The following is a 26,115-nucleotide window of genomic DNA, read 5'->3' as shown; positions in this document are numbered from 1 at the left end:
GGAATATTTCAAACTGATTCTAAACTGGTGTACTTAAATGTGGAACGGTGTCGTTTTCAAAAACTTTCCAAATTAACGGTTTTTTAACAAGAAATTCAACACAACAAAATTAACTACACTATGGTATAAATAAATGATTATATAAATATACAGGTCTCAATCCAATTAAAGACAACTTCTGGGACTGGGGCGTAGTAGATTTTGTGGTCTTTAGTTAGAGGCTCCATTTAATTGTAGTGGTCTTTAATTATAGGGAGACCTGTATCTATTGATTCATCATACGTGTATCAAGATGCTTACCACTATTTCTGCATCTAATTTATATTGTATTTTGAACATAGTGACTGGCGGTAATCTAAACGTGGTGTTCACATGCCACTGTAGTATGTACTTATACATCATCAAGCCTATTGGATCACTGATAATGATTGGTGCAACTGGTCTTGCTGAAAATAAAAGAGCATTATAAAATTACAAATATGAATTAAATTTTGTAATGAAATTATGAAATAATTTTATTAGGCATACGTAGAAACATGCGAATAATTCAATGTTTGATTAACTGTTCCCGGGTTGGTTATTCTGCATATAATTTACCACTGAATATAGAAAGACGCTTTGTGAGATATTGAGGATCTTGAACATTGATGAGATGTGATGTATAATATACATATAAGGTGCATGGGATATTAACTGAAGCATTTTGAGACTCGTAATATCTATAATAAAAACTAAACATTAAAAATGAACCCTTATATCACGTGGTCGATATACGTTCAACCCGTGGTTTTCATCAACTGCTAGAATATTCCACCATCTTGACCTAAATTTAGAGATATCCCGCAGCTAGCTGATTGCCGATTATCAATAGTTTGCGTAATTCCAATTGAGTCGTTCTACATCAAGACGGTGTTATTCAATTAAACTATACAATTTACAACGATGGCAAAATCCAGGCGATTTGTGTCTTACCAATGCGTATATGTTTGATGGACGTTAAATATATTGCTTCATAGTACAGTGGAATTAATCTTGTATTTAGATAATTTAGGTAACCGATTAGCTAGCTTAAGAAGTGCAGTGCCAATGTGGTTGAATTGTGCGCATCTCAATACTAATATTTCCTTTGGGCGAGTTGGTTTGTTCAAGTATTCCACCCGGTTCTTTTACTCCTTACTTCTACTGCTTCAGATCAATAAATCAAAACGCAGGGTTCGACAAATCTAGACTAAGTAACACCTAACTCTACAAATGTCAAGTCAAGTCTCTCGAAAGACAACCAATGAATACGCAAAGCGTAACATAGACTTCTATTTGAATATTATTCTGAAGTTACATGTTTCTAAATGTGGCTGTCTATACTGGATACTAATCGTTGATGCTGTATATACATAACATTTAAATCTAGAAAATGTTTACGTCTTAGACAATTTTATCAGAAGAGTGTTGCACCATGTATGAGTGACACGAAACTAAACAGTAATAAAATCACACTGTTCAACCTCTTTTACTTTTTTTTTAATAATATTTAAATCTAGGTATATCTTATAGGCCTCTTTATTTTAACAATTTTATTACATTGCTTAAGACATGTGATCTGATGCTTGTGAACATGAGGCCTGTTGAAGAAAACGGTGTGTTGTTCGGTATATATTGTCATGGTGTTATGCAATCTTTCCACCGTTCTAGTGATAAGTCCCTGTTCCCGAAATTTGCCGAGAGGGTGTGTCAAAAGGAAAAAATTCTGTAAGTTGTAATGGTAAATTTGATGCTATTACACTACAGTATTAGGCCTACATCTACAAGTAATCTCTACGGTACCTATTTTGAAGACTCTGCTTATATATTATAACCCTTCCTTTTCCTAAGTAATAATCTCAATGGATAACTCTCGATTTATGAAATACACAAACTAACATTATTACTATTATTATTATTATTATTATTATTATTAAGTGCTGAAAAATTGTATGCTGCTATAAGCCTATGTATTAAAAAAAATCACCTTGATATTTGATTATATACACTGAGCAACATTTTTGTTTTGTTTTTGTTTTGTTTATTTGTATTTTTTTTCTTGTTTTGTTTTGATTTTGTTTTGTTTCGTTTTTGTTTTGTTTTTAATTTTTTTTAAAATTTATTTTTTTTATTTTTGTTTTCTTTTTTGGGGGGGAATATTGTCCAGACGTTGTCTGATGTTTTTTTTGTTTTGTTTTATTTGGAATTCTTTATTCTTGTTCTCTATTTTGCAAAATTGTATTTCATCCAATAAAAATATTTTTGAGATTGCTATTATAAAGGTTACGTATAATATGTATGTATATATATATGTGTGTACGTATATGTATATATATATATATATATATATATATATATATATATATATACGATGATATATATAAGATGATATATAAAAAACAACAATCTATACAGTTTGTCATACATCTGTACGAGAGTTGCTGTTGTACATGTAAAAAGACGAGATACTCTATCAAAGATTGTCTTGAAATACAGTCTTAAATTGGCCTGGCCTAGATTCACTCACGTAACTATACGGAAATGACATGAACATTGCGTTGTCCTTCGGTTTGTGACTTCAATGTATATTCTCTTTAATTCCACTCTGCCCTGTGGTTATTTAATCTAATCAATTTTGCCTACGGTAGTACATTACATCCGAAACAGATCCATATGAAAAACAATCCCCAACTGCATGATGTATAATCAGAGATATATAGTAAATCATAGCCTCAGACTGTGTTTGGTTATAAATGCTCAAAAATAATAATAGGGATAATAATAGTAGCAATAATGTTATTCTTTATTTTAGATCACTAATTTTTATCTCCATTTGTTGATCCTGGCTTTACCCCATGAAGGTGTGTTGAGAAGAAAAGTAAATAAATATTAGGTATGTCAGATAGTAATACATTATTGATAATATTAAAAACTAATAAAATTATGATGATAAAATAATTATGATGATGATACTAATAATAAGAACATAGTAATGTTAAGGCTTCCTTGAGTCAGTTTTTTAGCTGTAAGGACTACCTCATTAAACAAAGTTCAACAAAAATAATAAATAATAATGATGATAATGATGGTGATGATAATATTATTAATAATAATAATAAATCAATAACAATAGAAACAATAATAATAATTATAACAATAATATTAATAATAGCATTCATGTAGAGACATAGTGCATTCTACAAAAAAAAAAGCTGTAATACTATTTTCAGGAAAAAGAAAATGTTCACAATAGGCCTGAATCATTGCTGTAGACTAAATTTTAAATTACACATCAAAAGAAATAAAAAATCTATTGGCAGAAATTATTATTGGTGAAAAACGTTATTTCTTCATTTCGGAAAACCATTTCAACGTTTGTCTGTAAGAGCTGGTTTACCACTGAACTATTTCTTCAGTCTTGTACCTCATTACTGACAAAATCTACATTACAATAAGCCTTTACAGTCCTCCTGAATATAAACGTACGCGCATGCATTACCGTAGGGCGTCAAATAATTATCTATTATGAAGATAATCGCTGTCAGAATGATTCTTTTTTATTTTCAAAAGATACACCGCGTAACGAAATGATTCTATAATAAATTGTTCTTGGAATAACGGATTTTAAAAGCGTTTCGCTAGGAATTGATCTTTGCTCCAGCTTTAAGGTATTTTGCCAAGAAGAAAGACAAAACAACAGTAGATAGTTAATTCACGTTCAATTATAATTTTCAACTCTTGTGACAAAAGTAATACTCTCTTATCATGCCGTTAGAAAAAAATTTATGTATTTTTTTTAATTATGGGTATGTTTTGTAATCACTATCCAGGCATTACAGGCAATTTCCTTTATCGTTGTTTTTTTTTTATTTCTCGAATAACAAACCGTAGGACAATTATTGCTATTTGGGAGGATAATAATCAAAGTTTAGTAGATTTTTATAGAATGTCATCAGCATTTATTATCGAAATTACGAGTTCCTTAATAAGGAGGTAACGGAAAATTATGGTAATTGATTCCATGCTATCAAAGTACGCTGTAAACGGAGGGTCGATATAATTCTCTGTAGATGGCTGATATATAGCCTATGAATAAAAAAAACCGATTGATTCCTGTTCTTCCTGATCCTTGCATTCATTTATGCCCACATGATATTTAAAGATTATTAGATTAGCCATATTATCTTAATTTTCGTTCAGTCCACCAAGTACTGAGAATAGGAGGACAGGCAACTAAAAATCTTCCGCCTTAAATCAGTTTGTTTTTGACAATTGCATTACTTATTTATTCATTGAGGTATTAAAACGACAAATCCAAAGCGGTAGCACAAAATTAATACACAGAAAATATAAACCAGGATCACCATTATAAAACTAGCATGAACAAAATGACAAATACCTTACTAAAATACACTAGCATTACAAGTAAATTAAAAATGTATATTAGAATATTCAAATGCTAAATGAGGATACAAAGCTATAAAATAAAATATTGACAAAAGAAACAATATTGCTTACAAAATATAAATATTATAAAAGCGAAATAGGCAATTAAAATTTAACCTACAACTACAAGTAATTAAGTAAATTCATTTATTTCAATTTCACAAATTAGAAATAATTTAAAATATTTGATTTAATTATTAAATTTAATTACATTGCACACTGCTAAATAAAAAAAAGTATAAAAAGTCATTGGCAATTAAAAAAAGCCTATAAAATATAAGAGTGTTTATAAAAGCAAAATAAAAATATTGACTGGTGACGTCATCGTTCATTGTTATGTAAACTGTTCCTTGGATTCATTCATATTCACCAGTAAATAAATGGAGAGGATTGAGGTAAAATCTTTCGCACATGTTAACAAACAAATGTGCTCATCAGTCGGGTACAGTGGCGTAACAACGAGTTGTGAGCCCAGGGCTGAAAACTTATTGAGGCTCACGTGAAGTTCAGTAATGTATTCGCTAACTAAGTAACATTATGTATATCAAGGCTGTAAAGACTGCATTAAAGGTAATGTCAGTATCGTTTAAGAATATAATTATATTGTGTGATTATAAACATGAATCATATGTGAATCAAATTTTATTTTCACGAACTCCGGGGCCCATTTGAACTGGAGGACTTGGGGGCTTTGACCCCTCCCGCCGAGAGACCATAGGAGTTACGCTCCTGGGTATACACATTAACTTTGTCTATCAGACTGAACAGAACATATCTGTGCAGACTTTTATATAACACGAGTATCTACCTGAAATGGAAAGAAACAAAAAAATGTGTGATCAGGTGCCTGGAGCCAGCATACGCTATCGGATAAAATTGAAAATAACGTTTTTGAATCTGACAGACAAACATATACTATAAATTATCTGTCAGACAATTTTGATATGCACGGCCGAATGGAGGAACATTGAATCTCATCATTTGTATTGATAAAAAATATTTTGTCTGAGTTGTGTGAACTGTTTGCTCACGCAAAAACTACGCCACGAGTATTGTATTGCAGCTCCATTCTAACACTGATACAGTGCCAAAATGTCTACCTTTTGAAATGTTTACAAGTCGTTGTTCTACGCAAGATTGATATGTTTATCAGACCTTACAAACTGTACTGAAATAAAACGCCAAAGTCACTATTGGTTGTTCTTTAGTCCATCAAATTCCAACATTAAATATTTTGGCATTACAGTGGATACTCCTTCTGACGTTTTAATGCCATGAAGCTCTCGAAATTATTACCTGTCCTCCCGATGACATCATTAAGGTCAGCATATCCAACAGTGATATATTATTATATGTACATTGATAATTAGGTATTACCGTCTTGAAATACATACACACACTAGAACTACCTATGCCCTTATTATGATACTTAGGATAAGTTTATAATAATAGGCCTATTAATTCCTAATGGGATTGTACTGCGTATCTTGTTTCTAGTATTATATCTTCTGCCTCTTTTTCATTATTAAAATAATATAAAATTTCTCATTAATGTATAGTTGAATTGGAAATAACGAAAGCAAAAACCTGAAGTATAATGTTCTGCATTTGAATTTTGCTTATCGATTACATACATCGATGTTAAGACCTCATTATTTAGATAGTCAAATCAGGCCTGACTCTGAATAAAGCATTACTAAATTATGTCTTCGTTTTGTACGCCATGAGACAACCAGTACAGAAGAGGCGGTGTCACTTACAGGAATTTGTTTCTACGCACTCGCTAATAAGTTTGGTATCTGTGCGTAACGAAACGATGGTAAATTCGACCCTCTTCGTGCCAAATATCCTGAACGAGGGGAGGGGTGATGGCGGTACATCTGATTATCACCCAGAGGGGATTAACGAGGCACAGTGAAAATACAAATGAGACCTTAGAGATAAGATGTTACAGAAGGTGTTCATATATTCTTTTTGACAAATAGAGGTTTGCAAGATGGTGTGTTGACTGGTGGAATAATATTCCACGACAATATGGAAATACGCTAAAGTTACTAGCATACTAGATATCCGAAACATGGTGGGCAAAAGGAGGACATGTCATTCCTTCCGTTACTTCCAGGGGTGGCGCCAAGATTTGCCCGACGGGGGTTCCGAGGTCCCCGACGAGGAGGAAGATTTCCCACACGAGAGCAATTTGGGCGTGGTCGAGCGTCGCTTATAATGTTTCGAAAGTGGTACAGGGGCCGGGGACGATGCCCCAGGAAATTTTGACAATTTAGGGGTTTCAAAGGCTTATTTAATCGATTGTAGAGTCTAATAATGTACACAATACATATATATTTTTTCTTCTCCCCGAGGAATTGTTTTTTCCCCGACGGAGTGCCCTGCCCCACCCCCTGGCGCCACCCCTGTTTAATTCCTTTTATGAAATATAGGTACAATAAAACTTAAAGTCTCGCTTAAATTTTAAATTTCTGAAAATAAACAAAACTCAAACTGAAGAGGTACGGTCTCGTGTCTCGGACATCAGTATTTGAAGACAAAATAGAATTACAAGGTGCAGCGAAATGTTCCAGAAGAACAGGCAAATGAGAGTTAAACATCAAGAGGCGGATAGGTATAATTTTCACTGCCTCTCAAAAGACACATGTGAAAAGGAGATAAAGACATGATAATATCAGTATTTATATCACTCTGCTGTATTGTCTGGTATAATGAATTGTCTAAAGACAGCCGTCTAAAGACCGCCATCCGCCTCTTCAAAAAAAAAAAATTTAAAACCTTAATCCTATCCTCATACATCTCTAATTCCACTCTGCTTTAGCTACAAGAGCTTTCCTAAAATGCCATTGAAAAATTGTTCAACTTAGATAAAATTCGACTAATTCGATTGTTTATTAATGGAAAACACAACAATTTGGCAAAATAAGATCGACTTAGTAAACCTCGACTTAATTATCACCAAACCATTTTAATTTAGGTTGTTGTCTAGTTTTTTAAATGATTTTTATTGTAATATTATTGTTTCGATTGTCTATGTATATGTTTCTTCTTACTGGAGGTACAGTAATTAAATTACCTGCATATTTAAATAGGCCTATGCTTAGTGCAAATTGTTTATGTCTTTTATTATTTAATGATGTCATACTACATTTTTAATGGCAATAAAGTAATCTGAATCTGTATTTATGCCTGTCCAACACAAATATTGCGACATAGATGAAATACCTTCTTCTACATTTATTAACACGGCTGTACGCTGGATAAATTGAACATGTTTCAGAAGAGCAGGCAAATGAGAGGTGAACATCAACGAATAGACAAACTTTCAAAAGACGGCCAAGAAAGGGGTTGTTAATAGTTGTACCTGTAAGACGCACAATTATTTCAATATAGATATGAGAAATTGTCTTTAACATTAACAGTAGGGTCTACTTAGGATGAATTGAGAATGTATAGTTTAAATAATGTAGGCCTATATGTACCTGATAATATAATAAAGGAACTGTCATTGCCAAGTCGATTCGTAGCTAAGCACGTGTAGTTTCCATAATCTCTTGGCTTTACGATTTTCAGAACGAACTTCATGAGGCCGTCATCCTCGCAATACACCGGGAACCTGTGAAAACATGATCAAAAAGCAATAGAATTATTTTATTGAATTATTTCAGAGGTTACAGGCCACGTAAACGTTAGTTATATCAGTTCTTTTTGCATTTTCCTTAAAGTGGCAGTTTACACAACTGGCGTCATTATTAAACTTTGATCCTGTATTTAATCGACTGCTAGACTGCTTGTAAATGTAACAATCATGCGTTTTATTATTGAGCTGTACCAAGCTGCACGTACCGAGCTCGTAACCATAAGTTGCATGCGTTAGTGAGATTTCGCATTACGAAAACGATACGAATGCGTCATCTTCATTATCTTCTCTCGTGCCTAAAACATAATTGACCATACATATACCACCTGAATATGATCCTTGATTCATGTAAAAGGCATGGATGGTCTACGTTGTTGTTACTGTAGGGGATATATTTACTAAATATTTGATGACGTAACCGTATTCGTTATCGTTTTCGTAGACTTGCAAAAATTCCCTATTATCAAAAATTAAATTAACATATATTTGACGAAAAGATTTTGTTCACCTGATTTGCTTTTTGTCCCGCGATCTGTCTATAGGAGCGCCGTCCTTCAACCACTCAAATGTAGCATTGGGGATTGCGTTCACCTTGCACTCTAGTGTAACATATTCGTCGTTTAAACTTTTTCTCAAGAGACTTTTCGAAGAAGTAGCTGACGGCCTGACTAGAAAATGAAGTTGATGGTAAATAATTATGTATATATGGTCCTATATATGTATGTGTTAGAATTTAAACCCAGGACTTTCTTTTGTTAGTGCAGACGCCTTACTGGGCGACTGAGACTTTGTAGGGAATTCAAATTCGATCAGACGCATCTAATCGCTCACACTCACGAATATGCGTATTCGGACAGCACTATTCCTTGATGCATTGCAAATAACAGAGATTAATATGATACACCTATTTCTTATAAGCATTTGAGAGCAAGACATGGTAACAAGCAGTTCATATATATATATATATGAACCTTTGACATCGTGGAATTCTACCCATCCATCACAAAAAAATTGTTAACAGATGCGATCCAGTACGCACGAAAGTACACCAGCATCTCCGAACACGAAGCAAATGTCATCATGCACTCCCGAAAATCAATATTGTTTGGTAACGATTCAACATGGACCAAGAAAAACTCGGATGACATGTTTGACGTTACAATGGGAAGCTTTGACGGGGCCGAAATATGCGAACTTGTCGGATCCTTCGTCCTCTCCTCCCTCATCCCAATACTCGGCAAAACCAACGTTTTATCGCATTGTCTTGGTGATGAACAGTTCATCACCAAGACAATGCGATAAAATGAGGAAAAATATTATATCTATCTTCCACGCATTCGACCTCCGCATCACCATACCTCTCTTATACACATCTAGATGTGTATAAGAGACAGGTTTAATGCTTATAGTTTAAATTAAATGAACTGTCACTTATAATGAGAATTATATCGACGGCAATAATATTAATTAAAATGATTTTTATATAAAATATACTGTATCAGAGCACATTAAAACGGCAACGTGCTACAAATATTGGATGGATTTTAATTCTCTTCAGGCATATAAAAGATTAAATGGAAGTAATTTTAAAAGTTACTTTGTAGTTTTCTTCATATGTTAAAATATAATGTGAACTCGACTTTTTTTTAAATTGGAAGGCATCTCATGCCTATTATTGATTGTTAGCAAATACAGATGCAAAAAGCTCATAAAATATTAGGCCCTACTGTCCCACTTTCGATAGATTTTATCAAGATAACAAACAGTAAGTTAAGACAAACAAAGCAACAGAAGTAGTAACAAGAAATCAACACCAATTCCTATTTTAAAACACGAATAACTTTAATAAAAAATAAAGAATTATGTATAGTTAAGGGTCCCGAATATGCCCCTTGAATTCTTGTTTAAAATACGACATGTTAGGCATTTTTTGGTATTACATGACGACATAGCATCTTTTAACTTCTTCATAACTGAATAATAAATAAACCGAGTAAACGTTCAAATTATCTAATGTAAAACCAATACAATATCTTAAAACAAGAAAACTTGGTAGACCTACATTGAACTATGACCTCGATCTCCTTTTTAACCACCTGATCTAAAGAATCGTTTGCAAAACACACATATATCCCGGCATGCTCTAATTGTATATTCGCTATGATAAACGTTGAAAATTCTTTGTCGGGTATCAGCTGGCTTTCAACCGGAAGAGGCTGACCGCCTGGACGAGACCACGTAACGTCCGGCGGGGGATATCCCTCCACAAAACAGACCAATATCATTTGTGTACTGAGGTTAAACAGTCTAACGTTCGGATTGCTAGAGTGCAAGTGTGGTTTAGATAATGGTTCTATACTTGTAATCACAGGCTCTTCTGAAAGATAAAGAATCGTAACGTTTTAACTTCAATCATAATCGTGGTTATAATAAAAGAACGATAAGATAATAGAAAAATAATCGAAAATATTAGGCCTATAAATGAGTAGTGACATTGTCATGCATAGAATTAACATTAGGAAGCTCAACAGCAAAAGTTGTTATGACAACCAAAATACGCCGGACTATTACTCAAAGGAGGTTCTGTACAGTAAAGATTCACACTAGAACAATACACGTTGACGTAAACGCAAGAATGCTACTACACCCTACACTATAGAAAACCAAGCCCAAAGTGCGATGATATAGTAGGAGATGTTGGTGCAGCGGTTGGTGTTTTGGCTCTCAATCTTGAGGTTGGGTAATAGAATCAATCTCTGTACATTGGTTTTTGAGCACTGCCCTTTATCTAAGTCTCTTTCTTCACCAAGAAATATAAAATGTTGTGACATTGAATGTTGGTATGTGATGATAAACGTACTGTGTGTGCATTATGATAATCTTTACCTTCAACATCATCATAATTGCAACCGTCATCATAATCACCACTAATCATCATCATCAATATCATCACCTCTAATCAATATCATCAATATCATCATCAGCAACATTACCACTATCATCAGCATCACCATCATCATATGACTTTTACACAAAATTTGAAATGCAATTTTAGCCGATATTCGAGCAATAACATGCTGTACTAAATAATTGTATTGAATTGAAGGAGTCTATTTGGAAAGGTTGTGCCGATATTAGCCCCTGATGGCTGTAGTAAGATATAAATTGAAATTGAAATATTGTAATGAATTGTAGTCGATACTCAGCATTGTCCTGGTAATAATCTATCGTTGATTCTCAGGCCTAATGATGTTATTCATAAACTACACTCAATGCAAAAAATACAATTCAGAAATTCAGAAATAGTAGTAGATTGTTTTCAGAAATATTAGTAAATTGTTTTACCTTGCGCCTATTCTTTAATGTTTATCAAAGATATACACGTTCTGTTGTTCTTATAATATATTATACGACAAAAATATTTTCCTCATCAGAGGTTTAACCCCAGGCAGTTCAACGGACCTTTCAGCTCGCCTCTTGGATAATGTTTTGTCAAGGTCTCACAAAAGACGGCGTAAACGTACCCAACACGTGGTCTGTGGAACAACATGTGTGGTTTTGGGATAAGTTGTTCTGATTGATCGAATTTTAAGCTTGATTGGCAATTTTATGAAATTGATTTACTTGTACTAAACAAGGATTTTTTTCCATAATAATGCAATAACTTTCAAAATAAAGAAACGTGTCCCAGTAGAAAATTAGAGGAGTATTTTTCTTGGCCTGTAATAAATCGGAATGGAATGGATTTCCATTAGGAAATTTCGTTCTTTTTTTATTTAATGAAACAAGACCAAACGAACTAGTCCTTCCAAAACAATATATCTCGCTGTTTATTATACTTCGTTGTCTGTGGTAGTTTGGGTCTAGATTTGATATTTAATAGACATGCGACCTGGCAAATGCTAACCTACTCCGAACTTATAAGTGTGACCTGATCATCGCACTTCCGCCTACTTCAGATTAAGGTTTTGGTACGTGTGGAATACATGTGAAGACCATGGGCCTATACTTTCTGAATTGTATATTTTACTATATTTTCTCTAACTGAAGCACACCGAGTTCATTCAACGTTGCTTTTCAACGACTGTTGCCGCAGAATAATTGAACCTAATAAAATGAATACAACTTTTGTGCCATTTTAAGTTTGTAGATATTTTTTTATGATATTTGAAAGAACTTCCAACCGCGATTGGCATATTTAATAAAGTTCACTAAGTACTTGTAGCCCGGTCCGTCGATCAAATTGAAGTACAGTAGTTTTGCAGAAACGCCAAAATACAGATATCTGGATAAAACTCAAAAGTATTTACCTGATTACGTCCATGGAAACGTGATTACTGTATAACCTATTTATTATGGGATACATTTAGTGTGAAGAACCTTAAACTTTTGCTGATGCGGTCCACAACGTTACAGACTTTTCTCATAATTATTTAATCTTTAATTGGTATCAGTGAAAAACTAGATCTTAGATTATCAATATTTCAGTTAATAAAACGAAAATTATTCTTATTTTTGTTTACACATCTAGATGTGTATAAGAGACATATCTACACAATTCTGATATCATCTTACCTAAACTGTATTATTGCTTGGGGGTAATACTCATAAATATCTCACTGTCAATTATACTGTTATCCGGAAAAAAGCTATTTAAGTCTCTATCATGCATTAACCGTCATGATAACCGTATACTCTTTACCATAATGTTCTTAGGCCTGAAAATTTTTGAATTACAATGCGTGCATATTTAACTTTCACTGAGAAGTGACATCCCATTCTTGTTCATAAAGTTTTTCTGTAAAAATAATGCGATTCATATTTATTTCAAAAGGCAGGCCATTTTGTAGGCCAGAGAAGGTTTTAATATTATAATGACCAATAACATTTTTATCTCATTATACTTTCAACTTCTTTCTACTACGACTAACTTCAAAGCAAATATATTGAGCTATTAAGTTTTGTTGCCATTTTAAATTGAAAATTGTATATTCAAATGAGCTTGTAAAAATCTTAAAATTGACTTTAAAAAATATCTTGACATTTTTTGGTAATTCATCCATTTCAGTATGTTTCTGCACTAATAATTACCGTATGTGTCTACATACCACCACTCTCAGTGCGGTCGAATCTGTCAAGTTTGAGTAATTTATCGTTAATTGCAAAGGCAAACTTACAAAGCATTTTTTGGCTTCGCCGCGCACTTGTTCAATTTAATAATTATTCATTGGCTCCTTATTTGCCTGTTCTGAACAAGTTGAAATAAGCTAGAACTTTAACTTTATTTTTCGACCTTTACCTGTGCCGACAAACAATCTATAATAATATTAGAATGTATATATATATTCATATACATATATATACATACATATATATATATATATATATATATATATATATATATATATAATAGTGGTTGCATATAATAGTGGGGAGTTGATATATTAAATAGTAAAAAGAGCTACGCCGGATTGATTACACAACCTTCTGTAGGCCTAACACCAGAACGAACTGCCGTTGGTGTAGACTTAACAGTATCAAAGTTGACTTTGCTGAGTAGAGCCACTCTATCAGAAAATTTGACCAATAACAAGAAAAAGTGCCTCAAGACATCGTCTTAGCCGCTTAAATGGATGGACTTGCAATGAATGAAGGCAGTATTTTACCCAGGGAGGTATAAAAATAAGATACCTCCCTGTTTAAATCACCAATTCATTGCTAAATTTAACGACTATACTATCAAGCACATGTGAATGCATTATTATTTACATTGCGTGTGTAGGCATATAAGAAAATGTTTTTGCTGCTTGCTTTTCTTTGAATTTGATCAAACAACATCTGCATGTGATGCTCTAAACACGCATTGTAAGATATAAAAATTGAGTCTTTAAAGTTAATGTGTTTTGAAAACTTTTCGGTTCTTTTCCGAAAAATATGAAAGAATGCTGGGATGGACTCAAGATGATAATGTATTTACTGCCTAAAAGCTCCATTTAGTAACAAGCCATGTTTAATCAGTAGTCCATTCTTGTTTGCCGAACTATAGTCTATAGAAATTGTAGTAATTATGCCCGTAGTACTGTATCAAGGTGATAATGAGAATGCTATATAAAATGTTTTTACCCATAAGTATACTTAACCTTATTCAGTCACTCAAAGAATACGACCGCGAATAGTAAGATATTTCTTATCGTACATTTAAAATCACTTGATCAATTCCTGTGTTTATTGTGTTTACTCAATTCGTAACACTTCTCCTGCGTGGAGTCTTCTGACAAGCTCTGAGTAATCGGTTAAAAGCGTTCGGTTAAGTAGATCGGATATTTGCCACCTCCAGGGGTAAACTAAGTACACCGTATTTTTTTTTTTTTTTTTACAAAATGAAATGTCTTGCAGACACAGTCGTAAATAAGACACACTGGCTGATTTCGCAAGTAAATTTGTAATAAATTACTTATTCGACTCATTGATTTATTAAACCTGTCATTAAATTAGTCTGCGTGTACCTAATCAAACTCTCACATGTACTGAGTATGCAACATAGTTCACATATGACCAACAGTTCATTCGAGCATTATGGAAAAAAAAAAATTCTCAACTAATCTGGAAGACATGCTGGTGTGGACCATACGATTCTCTGATTTCGTTCACACTATTCAGCATATTATAATAACAAACAACGTAGATAAATTAAATTAGACACCAAATTATTTCCTAACAAGACACTCTACTCCCTACCATTTGGTATATATATTTGATATAAATATATATACATATATATACATATACATATATATATATATAGTATATATATACATATACATACATATACATATATACACATATATATATACATATATACATATATATATATATGTATATATATATTTTATTATAACATAATAAACACTCATATTCATATAAGGCCTAATATATTTATCAAGAAAAAATAGTAGCTATAATTATCAATATTATGTGCTTCTTAATATAGTTATAGATTTATGCATCTGTTCAGGAGACATAGGGAATGACCACCAGTGATCCGCATCTTGTACACAACATGCAAAGTTCCTGGACAGATTTTATATTTAAAAATCAATTAATCAAATGCACCATGAAAATTAATACAGTAAAAATATAAATTCTATAAATATTGCAACAAAGACCTTCTGTATACCTACGCTCACAAGAAGTTATTCAATTTTCTTTATCTGCACATCTGCACATTATTTGGGATGATGATTTCGAAAAATTAGGAAAACAACGTTTTTAAAACGACAAATTATTTCGATTTTTACTATAGTGTTGATTTGAATGAAAGGCCAAAAATGTCACTCGGCAACAATGATTTCTATTTTCATTGAGAATAAAATCAATAGAAAAATCGTCTCCATACAGCCTAGGCCACATTTTGAATATAGAGATAAACGCATTAAATGGATGGATCGATTTATTTGGTGCTAAACACCAATGATAACCAACGAAAGTCTCAAGAAGACCTATTTCCAGTGGGGTCCTTCTGATGGTGACTGGGTGGTACACTGGGAGACACTCCCTATTTTTTTTTCCTGAAGAGTGTACTGCTTTCTTTTACGTGCACATGGGCCATAATGCACATGGGACCAATGACTTAAACGCCTCATCCGAAAGACGGTGCGCTATCGTAACTTGCATTTCAGCCATCCAGCTGAAACACAAGGATAACAGCGATGGGAATTGGACCGGGGACCAGTGCGCACGCTGTGGCTACCTCCAGGTTAGCCGGCTGAGCAAAGTTGATCTACAAAAAAATAAAGTTATAATTAAAAACGTACTTACTGATCTTCGTAAAATCATGATGAAATACGTTATAATCTTAATGGTTTCCCAATTATCAACATTTTTTTTTTGTACAAGCAGTACTCTTTTTCGGTAATCCTTCTCTCCCCTCTGAAAGTGTACATAAACAATGTTGTTTTTGCAAAACCATTCTCCATTTTTTAATGAAGTCAACTAATACTGTACTTTGTTACTTAAAAGTGTATCCATGGTTGCATTATAATTAGTCATAAAAATCTATTATTTTAAACATTTTTCATGTAGTTTGAATCAACATTTTCATGCATATCTAAAAGTGTACACATTTGTTCTACACCTCCTCCAGCATACTTTTTGTACACTTGCGAAAATGCTGATAATTGTGAATGGCCCCTAACTGTATATCAAAACAATGTTGTTTTACTGATTCACAGAATTTTACTATAAAAAAAAACTGTTCACCAGGCTATTCTAGTTTATAGGGACAGTAAACCTATGAATCAATTGCTCTGGGAGAAACAATATTTCCTAGTCCTAATGTTCTGTTAAAAGCTAAAAACTACATATGAATTTCAGAAGATTTCAGCTAAAAACTGACAATATGCCCAGCAGGGACACTGCCAAACAAGACTAGAATGGATTAAGAGAGAATTGTAAAGATCTGTAGAATGGTAGATCCATCCACAAAAAAGTAAAGTAGAGCAGCTAAACTTGTTCATATTGAAAGTATGGATGACGAGAGATCTAGTAGCAAAACTATTGAGGCCCAATTGTAAAAAGTCCGAGAGGAAGACCAAGACAGCTTTGAATAAACATAAGTTAAGACATTTATATAGGAAGATGTCTACCATATCAGAATAGGAATTGAGAAGAAAGGATGGGGGAGGGGGGATGGTCAGAGTTAATTGAAGAAGGCTGGCAATACTGACAGAAAGAAGAAGCCTAACATGGGACTGGAAGTAAGTAAGGCACAGTGTGATAGCGGTATCTTTAATTCTTAAATATCCTCAGACTAATAAATTAATATGTTGTAACACTCTTTATTCATATTAAGTTACAGTACGTGTTATTATTAGTGTCATGTGTTTTGTTCGTGTTATCAATTATTGATAGGCCTACTGCTTGTAGTGTCTTGTACGTGTAGTAATTACTATCTTCTATCAGTCAATGTTTGTTGAAGAGCTACCTACCTCGTGAAAGAAATCTAAATAATTAAATGTATTCTTATAAAATATACAAATATTGGAAACACTGTACTTTTTACTGAGAGTACTTATATATCTTTTTTGTACTTGAAAATACACAATAACAATGAATACAATACCACAAAAGGGGTACTGTTAGGCAAAAAATAGGGCGATAAGAAGAGCGGTTCTCATGTAGAGGATGATGTGGGCATGCGAGCGATGTTATAGCGCATCTGTGTATTCATTTTGGCTGTCTGGATGATTATCCGATAATGTTTGAGCATGTGATAATGTTTGACATTCGAACTTATCAAATATCCTGGGTGAAGTCTGACAACGGAGATAAAGTGTCGTGCCCAAGCACACAGACAAATACAGTAGTCAGTTCCAGACCCAAACCCTGATGATTGGAAGAATCCCAAATATTCTATGTAAAATCAGTGCTTAGATTAGACACAAGGCCTGTTTTCCACTAGGCGAATTTATTCGCGCAAATCGAAAGCGTCGATTCGCTTCCTGAGCTCTGATTGTTTGCACATTTTGTCTGCTTCACAAAAAGGAGAAACAATTCCAATTACTGATTTCGCTGAAGCGAAAAACGCCAATAGAAATGTGAATGAGCATGAACCGACGCTTTCGATTCGAGAGAATAATTCGCCTAAAACAGGCTTAAAGTTTCTCTAATCTTGTTCTTATACCTGTTTATTTAATTAAATTATTCGACCTCCCTATCTTTTTTCGGAGTAATGTTTGTTCTATGATACGTGTTATGCTTAGCATATATATATTTAATAAAGTATTTACATCAAAATACATAGGCCTATGTCAAAATACTGTAAATAAACACAACTAAAATGTTATACCACTGTTCCCTGTTTATACACTTCATGATTACAAGCGCATTATAGTTTAAATCTAAACACGTTAAGTTTTAAACATGTGACAAAAAGCAGGGCACGAATATTTGAAGCTTTGAATCGCTGTTTTTACAGTTTTTATTGCTATGACACCTGCTTGTAATGTCATGTTATGACGCCTTAATCTGTAATGAAATATATGAACATAACTTACTTATCATATAAACATGTATAGTCTGAATAATGATCGAGTCGCCTATCGTACATTGATATGATCCCACATCTTTGACTTTTGCATTTCGAATGGTAACCACATAATGTGTTTTGTTTTCTGTTAATTGCAGGTGAGTCCGTCGAAGTAGTTCAGCTCCTTCACTGAGCACTGCCGGAGATAGAAAAGGATATGACTCTAGAAGACACACGAACCTGGGGCGTCGTGTTTTCTACAAGTCATCATTAGGATATTTGACAATTTCATAAAGTGGCAGTCGCACCATTTTCGTACCTGCACATTTGTTAATAATACAAACATTCTGAATTTCTCTTTTGTGATTGTTTGTAGCAGCGCGTAGCGTCAAACATGTTCATTTAATTAAATGAATTTACGGCGCTACATAGCGGTCATGTTTATATGCTTAACTTGAATAAATGATTGGGTTGATTAATTGATTGACTAAATAATTGAAGAATTGATTGACTAAATGATTGATGAATTGATTGAATGATTTAACAATGCTTAATGGATGCTTGATTTATTGATTGACTTGGTTAGATGATGGATGCTATAAAAATTGATTGATCGACTGCCTGAGTGATTGATTAATTGATTCTTTGGTTGGTTGGTTTGTTGGTTATGTGGTTGGTTAAACAAAATGGTTTATTGATAGATTAATTTATCGATCGTTTGACTAATTGATTGATTATTGATTTGTTATTAATTGATTGATTCAGATTGGTTGACTGACTGACTGTCCGAAAATGACGTTCCAGCTAATTATTGAATTCAATTCAAGTTATGATGTGCTAATGGGGGACTGCCACTTTAAAGAAAACTCTCCTGTACCAAGAATTACACGATGTTAATATATCTAAGTAAAATCATGTGTGGGTACGAATGCGACCTTTCACTTTTATAACATTATGAACGTGCACATCATCGTGAGAAAACCAAAAGGCAACACATTAATATGATCTATAGAACACCTTAAACAAGACTGATAACTGTGAGTTAAATATGGATATGTTTAATTGTTTAAAAGCCGCTGTTACAAGTAATCAACGGAGGATCTTTTAACTTAGAACTGACCTTTATATATATTTTAACGATTGGACAGTTGGCTATCACTATGTCAACACTTGTAAGTATAGGGATGTGAGAAAGTCGTTAATCATTTTTTTTTTATCGATTCATATAGACGGTCGACTGATATGCTTTCCTACCTACAATTTCAACGTTTGGTTTAATTTTTGTCCATCTGTATTTGCCACTGAATCGCTCGTGGTTAGGACCCAGCCGTGGACAGTCTAGTCTGATTGTTGAGTTCGAATGGAAAAATATCTCTCTATCAGATTGGTTCAGCGATTCTGAAAAAATAAATAAATAAATAAACGCAGACTATATAAATACAGCTTTATATACATTAACACACATTAGACAACATAAACGCAATACGGTAAAAAAGGCTTCATTTTATCTCGAAATTAGCGCCGCTCTTGAATAAGCACCGCGATATTTATTCAAGATACTTTATATCCTGGGGTATAGACCTATTTTGAATAAACGTCGTGACATTAATCCTGAGTTACTATGCTATGTTGGCCTATGCTATGTACAATTATCTATGATACCATATTAACACACATCACTAATTTGAAATATGCGCTATTTTTTATTAATCGCCACACTAAAGTATATCTTCATGGTACGCGGATGTGCAAATGATGTCTCCTCCTCCTTGCTAAAATTATTGGTGAGCATCGTAGAGATTACATTAGGCTGCGTCAACCAACTGCCCTTTACGTTTGTCACGCGTCAAATTTCAAATAGTTCACACTGACAGTCTTTGCTTTATTTTTTCCCTCCATGCTTACAGTAATACGTTGCGTTGCTTGCGTTTGTGTCAAAGCGTATTTGAATTACAGTACTCGATTTTTAGATTTAATTTCTTATAGTTGCGTCACTATACATTATAAAATCAGAAATGAAGTTCACGTACCATTGATATTTGAATTAGGTGTTGAATCGTCACCCACATCAGTTGAGGTTATTTTCTGTGATGTTGAAATGCTGACAGGAAGGTTTGACAAACAGTTATCATCCTCTTCGCACGGAAAGTCTGTTGAACCATATATTAGTGTTCTGCAGGCTCCTAAATAAACATGAGAAACTCTTAGTAAACATTTGAACAATAAGACAATATTTGAAATAATTGACTATACATATATATATATATATATATATATATATATATATATATATATATAGGCCTATGTATACATATATAAATATATATATTATGATTATTATTAGTTTCCGTTTAAAATAAAAAATGTTGCCAAATAACATTTACATATATTATTTATTTATTCTATTTTATTTATTTGTTTATTAATATCATTTCTATATTCTTTGCATTAGTCATTAAAGATTAATTTACAGATTTGTACAATAAACATGTACGGTATTTAAACACAGTTGCATTAAATATGAATTCATCATTAAATTTGATTAATTGATATAATCGTTCAAACATAATACGGAAGATTTTTTAAAGTTGCTGATAAAACATTTTAAACATAAATAATAATACATACATACACATTCATTATACACAACGGCTCTGGATATATTTTTTTTGTCACTGAGTGGGGCATTGTACTTGGCCAATTCAATCTACACTAATTAGGTTTCATAGTCCTACTAATAATTCAAATTGTGTTAAGTTGGATTTTTATACAATGATTAAAGCACAGAGCAAAGCTAGATTAGGATTTATTAGCTCAACATGCATTTCACAGAGGGAGAAATCGATATCAAGTTTTTGTCATTCAGCCCCAATGTGGCAGCGAAGCTCTAAATATATCAACCAGCTTTTGAAGATAATTTACTAATATTGTTACTCGAATAGAGCATTATGTAGGCCTAGATATCAGCAAAAGAAATAACCATAACTCCAATTAAGTATGCCCATATTAACGTACTCATTCATAATTCTGAAACGCGTAATTATATATGTATTTCAGTTGATCGTAATATCATGGTAATCAAAATCAGCCGGTGTGTGGTTTATAATGCATAGTATACAATATGTATAGTGTAATTACCTTGAAAATGTATATGATGTAGGACTTGGTTGAAATACTTAAACTTACTCGTTTTATAATTAAGAATAACTTACTTAGTATTTAAGCATATTCACATCATTGTTAATTTCAAATTGAGGCACGTTCAAGGCAGATGATGGTATATGTCCATTATGTCAGATATACTGAGTCACAATGTGATAGAATGTACAGCGCGTGACAAAGTGGTATGAGTTGACTCTCGTACGCACATTATCTCAATTAGCCCAATTTGCAGGCCGAGAAAGATGAAATGAGGGGATAATAACACCTAGTAACGGAAGATATTTTCACGCCAGTTGTCATTTAATGTAATATTTTGACGTGTACGTTGGATATTTATTAGATGACGTAGTACCGTAACAAAGTCATTTATACTACATCAATGTAAGAGTTCCACTACTCGTTAGCAGTACACAATTACCGCACACAATCCATGTAAAATTATGATGTGATAAGAAAAAGAAAAATAATTGCAACTTTGACTTCTTTAAGCATAATCTCGACAAGTTGACTTCGATCAGATCTTGTAAGTTAATATAAAATAAAACTTTATTGATCCCGTCTACGAAAATCTTTGCTCGCATACAAAAAATGCCATATAAAAATATATAATACAACTTATAGACTCATGGTTCTAATAGGCGGCCAGCGTGCCAAATTTGGCCAGGAAAGCAACTATTCTGTCCCGCGAGAAACAATTTAATTATAAAAAATATATTTAAAGAAACTGAAATTAATAACCATTCGATGAATATTTTTTCAATAAAGTGAAGGCGAAAACCCAACACTAGGCCAATGTGAAGTAGGGGTGACTCCCCCCCCCCATATCTAGAATTAAGTCCGCTACCAACCAATCGACAAACGCCAAAAGATTGGTAGTATTAGTTCAGCTATATGACAGCAAATTAAAAACAAAAACTTTATCAGACACTTGTTTTTATTTTAGTAGACCCGCAATTTTACATGCGAAATGTTTTTAGGCTTTTAACGCCCTGGTATTAGGTGGATATGGGATGGTTGAATTTACACAGGAAATACCGATTGTCTGCCAAACTATTAAGTTGAACAAACTTTGTATGACTGTGTTTTGTCACGTTTATGCCTGTAACTACATGTTTGGTTTTAAAATATTCCTACAGGATTACTATTACCAGGAAGTTGTTGTATTAATATTGTATAAGAAGCAAGGTCAATTTGGTAGAACAAAATATATATTTTAACTTTGTAGTAAAAAATAAAGTCCAATTTAGGAAACGATAGGACTACTTCTCCCACAGTTACACTTGCACAAAGGAAAGAAGACAATGACAAGTTTATTTACCAATCACCGACAACATTAAAAGTCCAGCGACCATGCGAGGTATTTAGGTATATGAAAATATGCTTTATTTTTTTAATTTCAAATCTGTATAAGCCTTTTTATTATTAGGTCTATGAAACTATTCGAGGACTGCTTTGAATTCGGCACTTTACCACTTTACATGCTAAGTACTTAAAGCCGTCAGTTCCCCCCAAAAAACTGTAAATTGAATTAAAGTGGTGCCAGTTGCGGAGGCAGATTCCCATCAGAGAGACATTCGTTAAGGAAAAAAATAATGTGTAACTTTTACAGAGTGTGAGGATGTAAGATAGATAACGGGCCTTAAACATTCTAAATTACTAAATTGTTAGAGCTTCCATGAGCTTAGCCCCTGGGCACACTTTAGAGTTTTGCGAAACCGGTCCTCCACTGCCGTTAGGCAAATATTGGCGCTACCAATTTCTTTTGATGACTTTAATAAGCATAAAATAAAAGATCAATATGCAAGAAATAGCGAAATGAAGTGTCTACGTTTGGCCAAATATTATATCAATCTTATGGTGCAAAAATTATAATGAAGTTAGTGTCACATTGTACTGTATTACAATTTAAAATAGAATTGAATTTGAAACCAAAAAAGCATGGGTGTTTCATAACAGGATACTTGAAACCGGGAAGCTTTCTTTGGCCCGTGACATCGAAAATCTAAAAATAATTTGGCTCTTCAAGTAAAGGCCTAAATTAATTAAGAACCAGGGTTATTTTCCATTGTCAACACAAAGGCGGACCGCGTTTCTTGGAGCACTACGAAACTAATATATATTTGAATTATATGGTAATGTCAAACATTCTGACCTATATCTTAAAATTAAGATTCTTTCAATGCGTCGCTACATGCAAGTCAGCAGATATATAACTCTTAGAATGAATATGTCAACCGGTGGAAGACACTGTACGTTGTCATTAAGCTAAAATAGGACATGGTAGCTATATTCAATGGACCTTTCCGCTAAGCTCCGCCCCTTGGATATTGTTGCTAAGGTCCCACAAGACGACAGTGTTAAAGCATACGCCAACACGTGCGTTTGTGGGACAACACGTGTGTTTGTGAGACGCGCGCGTATTCCAAGCGCTGTTCTGATTAGTCAGTTGTTAAGTTTGATTGACACTCCGGAAAGGTCAATTAACCGTTGGGGAAAAAATTGAAATTGGAATCTGGATAAGAAAATTGCTGATAGCGATCTCTTTTTATTTATGTGCTAATGCTTTTGTTGATTTAGTGCTATAGTGTAGGCCTATGATATCAAATAATAATACTGATGACGAAAAACTACTAGGCCTACTAATAATATAATAATAGTATACTATAATATTAGTAATAATAATAATGATAATAATAATAAAATTATTTATAGTAATAATAAAATAACAATAACCGTAATAATGAAAAATTATTGATGATGATAATGATGATGATGATGATGATGGTAATAATAATGATGATAATGACGGTAATAATAATGATAATAATAATAATAATAATAATAATAATAGCAATAATAATAATAATGATAATCATAATAGAAAGAATAATTTGTTATTGATAATGATTGATAAGTGATTGGTAATAATTTGTATTGAATTATAAATACCAAAATAAAAAGTAAAGCTTTAAATAATGAAGTGAAAATTCTCATTCCATGGATCTCTATAGCTCTATGGTTACAACAACATATTTTAACATGATGATTTCTATTTAATAATTGACTTGATCCTACACGTCACCACACAACCGATAGACTATAGAAAAAATACAGAAATAGAAATAGAAAACACAAATTACACAACTTTCAACTATGCATCAACATACTTCAGAGTAATATATTGTTGAACAATTAATAGTGTGTAGGCTGCAATAAAAATAAACCAAAAAGATTGTCTTCGTTCTAGAGATATTCTACTACGCTTTTGAATTCTTTTATATCGGACATTCGATACGTTTAAACGTAGCTAACAGTGTAATCATGAAAAAGAACCTAAAACAAGTGATAAATTATGCCTGATTTAGACTGATGCAAAAGCGATCGTTAATCACACGCACTGAATTCTAGGTTTAACAAGAAACTCGGTATAACTACACCAATGAACTGATCTCTCTTCGAAGAATTTCTCTTTGCGTAGCTACCATTTATACAAGACTTACAAAAAAGAAAATAAAAATGGCCTCCGTGGAAGTTAATAATCAGTTAACAGTGTAATCATGAAAAAGAACCTAAAACAGATGATTAATTATGTCTTACATAGACTGATGCAAAAGCGATCGTTTATCACACGCATTACATTTTATGTTTAACAAGGCATTAGTAGCACTACTGAACTGATCTGTATTCGTAGAATTTCTTTCTTTGTAGCAGACTTACAAAAAAAGCAAATAAATATGGCCTCTATGGAAGTTAAAAATCCCTGTAAAATCCCCGAGATTGAGATAATATCACGGCCTCGTTCCTTTTAAATCAACTAAACTGTCATACAATCAAAAGAGCTTCTGCAATATTTCATTTCGTGTAGAAATTTCCATTTCAAAAAGGGCCACTGTAGGGGGAAATGATTTAAAAGCTAAGGAGATCTATTAAGAAATGTAATTTCATCGCAACGTTATTGCATGTGGCTATTTCTATCACTGATTGGCCGTACGTGTTCGGAGTTCAACACTCAACGTTTTTTTTTTATATGCCATGTTCGATACATTTTATGTGTGATATAAAAAGTACACATCCGTTATTATATGTGCTAAAACAAGAATGTTTTATACAAGAGGACTAAAATACTCTGTTTGGAGTTCAAAACTTAACGTGTTTTTTTTAAATATGCCGTCTATTCGATACATTAAGTGTGAGATATAAAAAAAGTACCGTACACATCCAGTATTGTATGTACTAAAACAAGCAAAAATTAATCTGTATGACGTTATTTAAACCTTGAGCGAATAATGATGAAGCCTCAAACGATAGAACGCATAACACATAATACCACACAAGCAAGCAAGTGATAAAATGTCTCTTAATATTATAAAGGTTCTCGGTGTATAACTTTTCAGTCTATAATGTTATAAATGTCACAAATGTAATAAGTGATCGACTCATCATGAAATCGCAGTCTATTAGGTCTACGAATTCATGTTTGTATTTTTTTGTATTTATAATACAAAAGTAGAAAAAAAATGTATACAGGAGATCCAATTACAATTCTTCAATAATATAATCCCCCTCAAATAAAACCCTTATAGCATGTGTCAAAATTTCTCATTATTTTGCTTGTAAAATTTGACAGCGGCCAGAAGCCACATCAAAGAAATTAGTAAGAGCAAACGTAGTAAATTTGGACTTACTGCATTTTTAGATATTTAATTGTATAATATATATAAATTTTGTTTTATAAAAGAGTTTCCAAAACTCGCATGACGTATGTCCAATCCAGTCGGAGGCATTTTATTACACAATGTATTTATTTATTTATTTA

At 32.9% G+C, this 26,115-nt stretch overlaps 1 protein-coding gene across 2 annotated transcripts in view; it reads right to left on the bottom strand.

Moving 5' to 3' along the window:
* Positions 1 to 26,115, bottom strand: part of LOC117108391 (neural cell adhesion molecule 1-like) — a 53,344-nt gene that overhangs the window by 10,347 nt on the left and 16,882 nt on the right. For both annotated transcript variants that reach the window (XM_033250390.1, XM_033250391.1), the window contains exons 2-8: positions 20,168 to 20,320; positions 19,392 to 19,535; positions 18,166 to 18,333; positions 10,173 to 10,487; positions 8,619 to 8,778; positions 7,953 to 8,086; positions 301 to 446 (exon numbers count right to left, since the gene is read on the bottom strand). In XM_033250390.1, the coding sequence (XP_033106281.1) occupies positions 301 to 446; positions 7,953 to 8,086; positions 8,619 to 8,778; positions 10,173 to 10,487; positions 18,166 to 18,333; positions 19,392 to 19,535; positions 20,168 to 20,320 (1,220 nt within the window). The remainder of the gene's footprint in view (positions 1 to 300; positions 447 to 7,952; positions 8,087 to 8,618; positions 8,779 to 10,172; positions 10,488 to 18,165; positions 18,334 to 19,391; positions 19,536 to 20,167; positions 20,321 to 26,115) is intronic.

Source organism: Anneissia japonica, unplaced genomic scaffold (genome assembly GCF_011630105.1).
Source record: "Anneissia japonica isolate Jap-2015-1 unplaced genomic scaffold, ASM1163010v1 scaffold426_len1935630_cov189, whole genome shotgun sequence".
Lineage (NCBI taxonomy): Eukaryota > Metazoa > Echinodermata > Crinoidea > Comatulida > Comatulidae > Anneissia > Anneissia japonica.
Note: the sequence above shows the minus strand (reverse complement) of the source record. Positions and strands in the feature narration are given on the sequence as shown.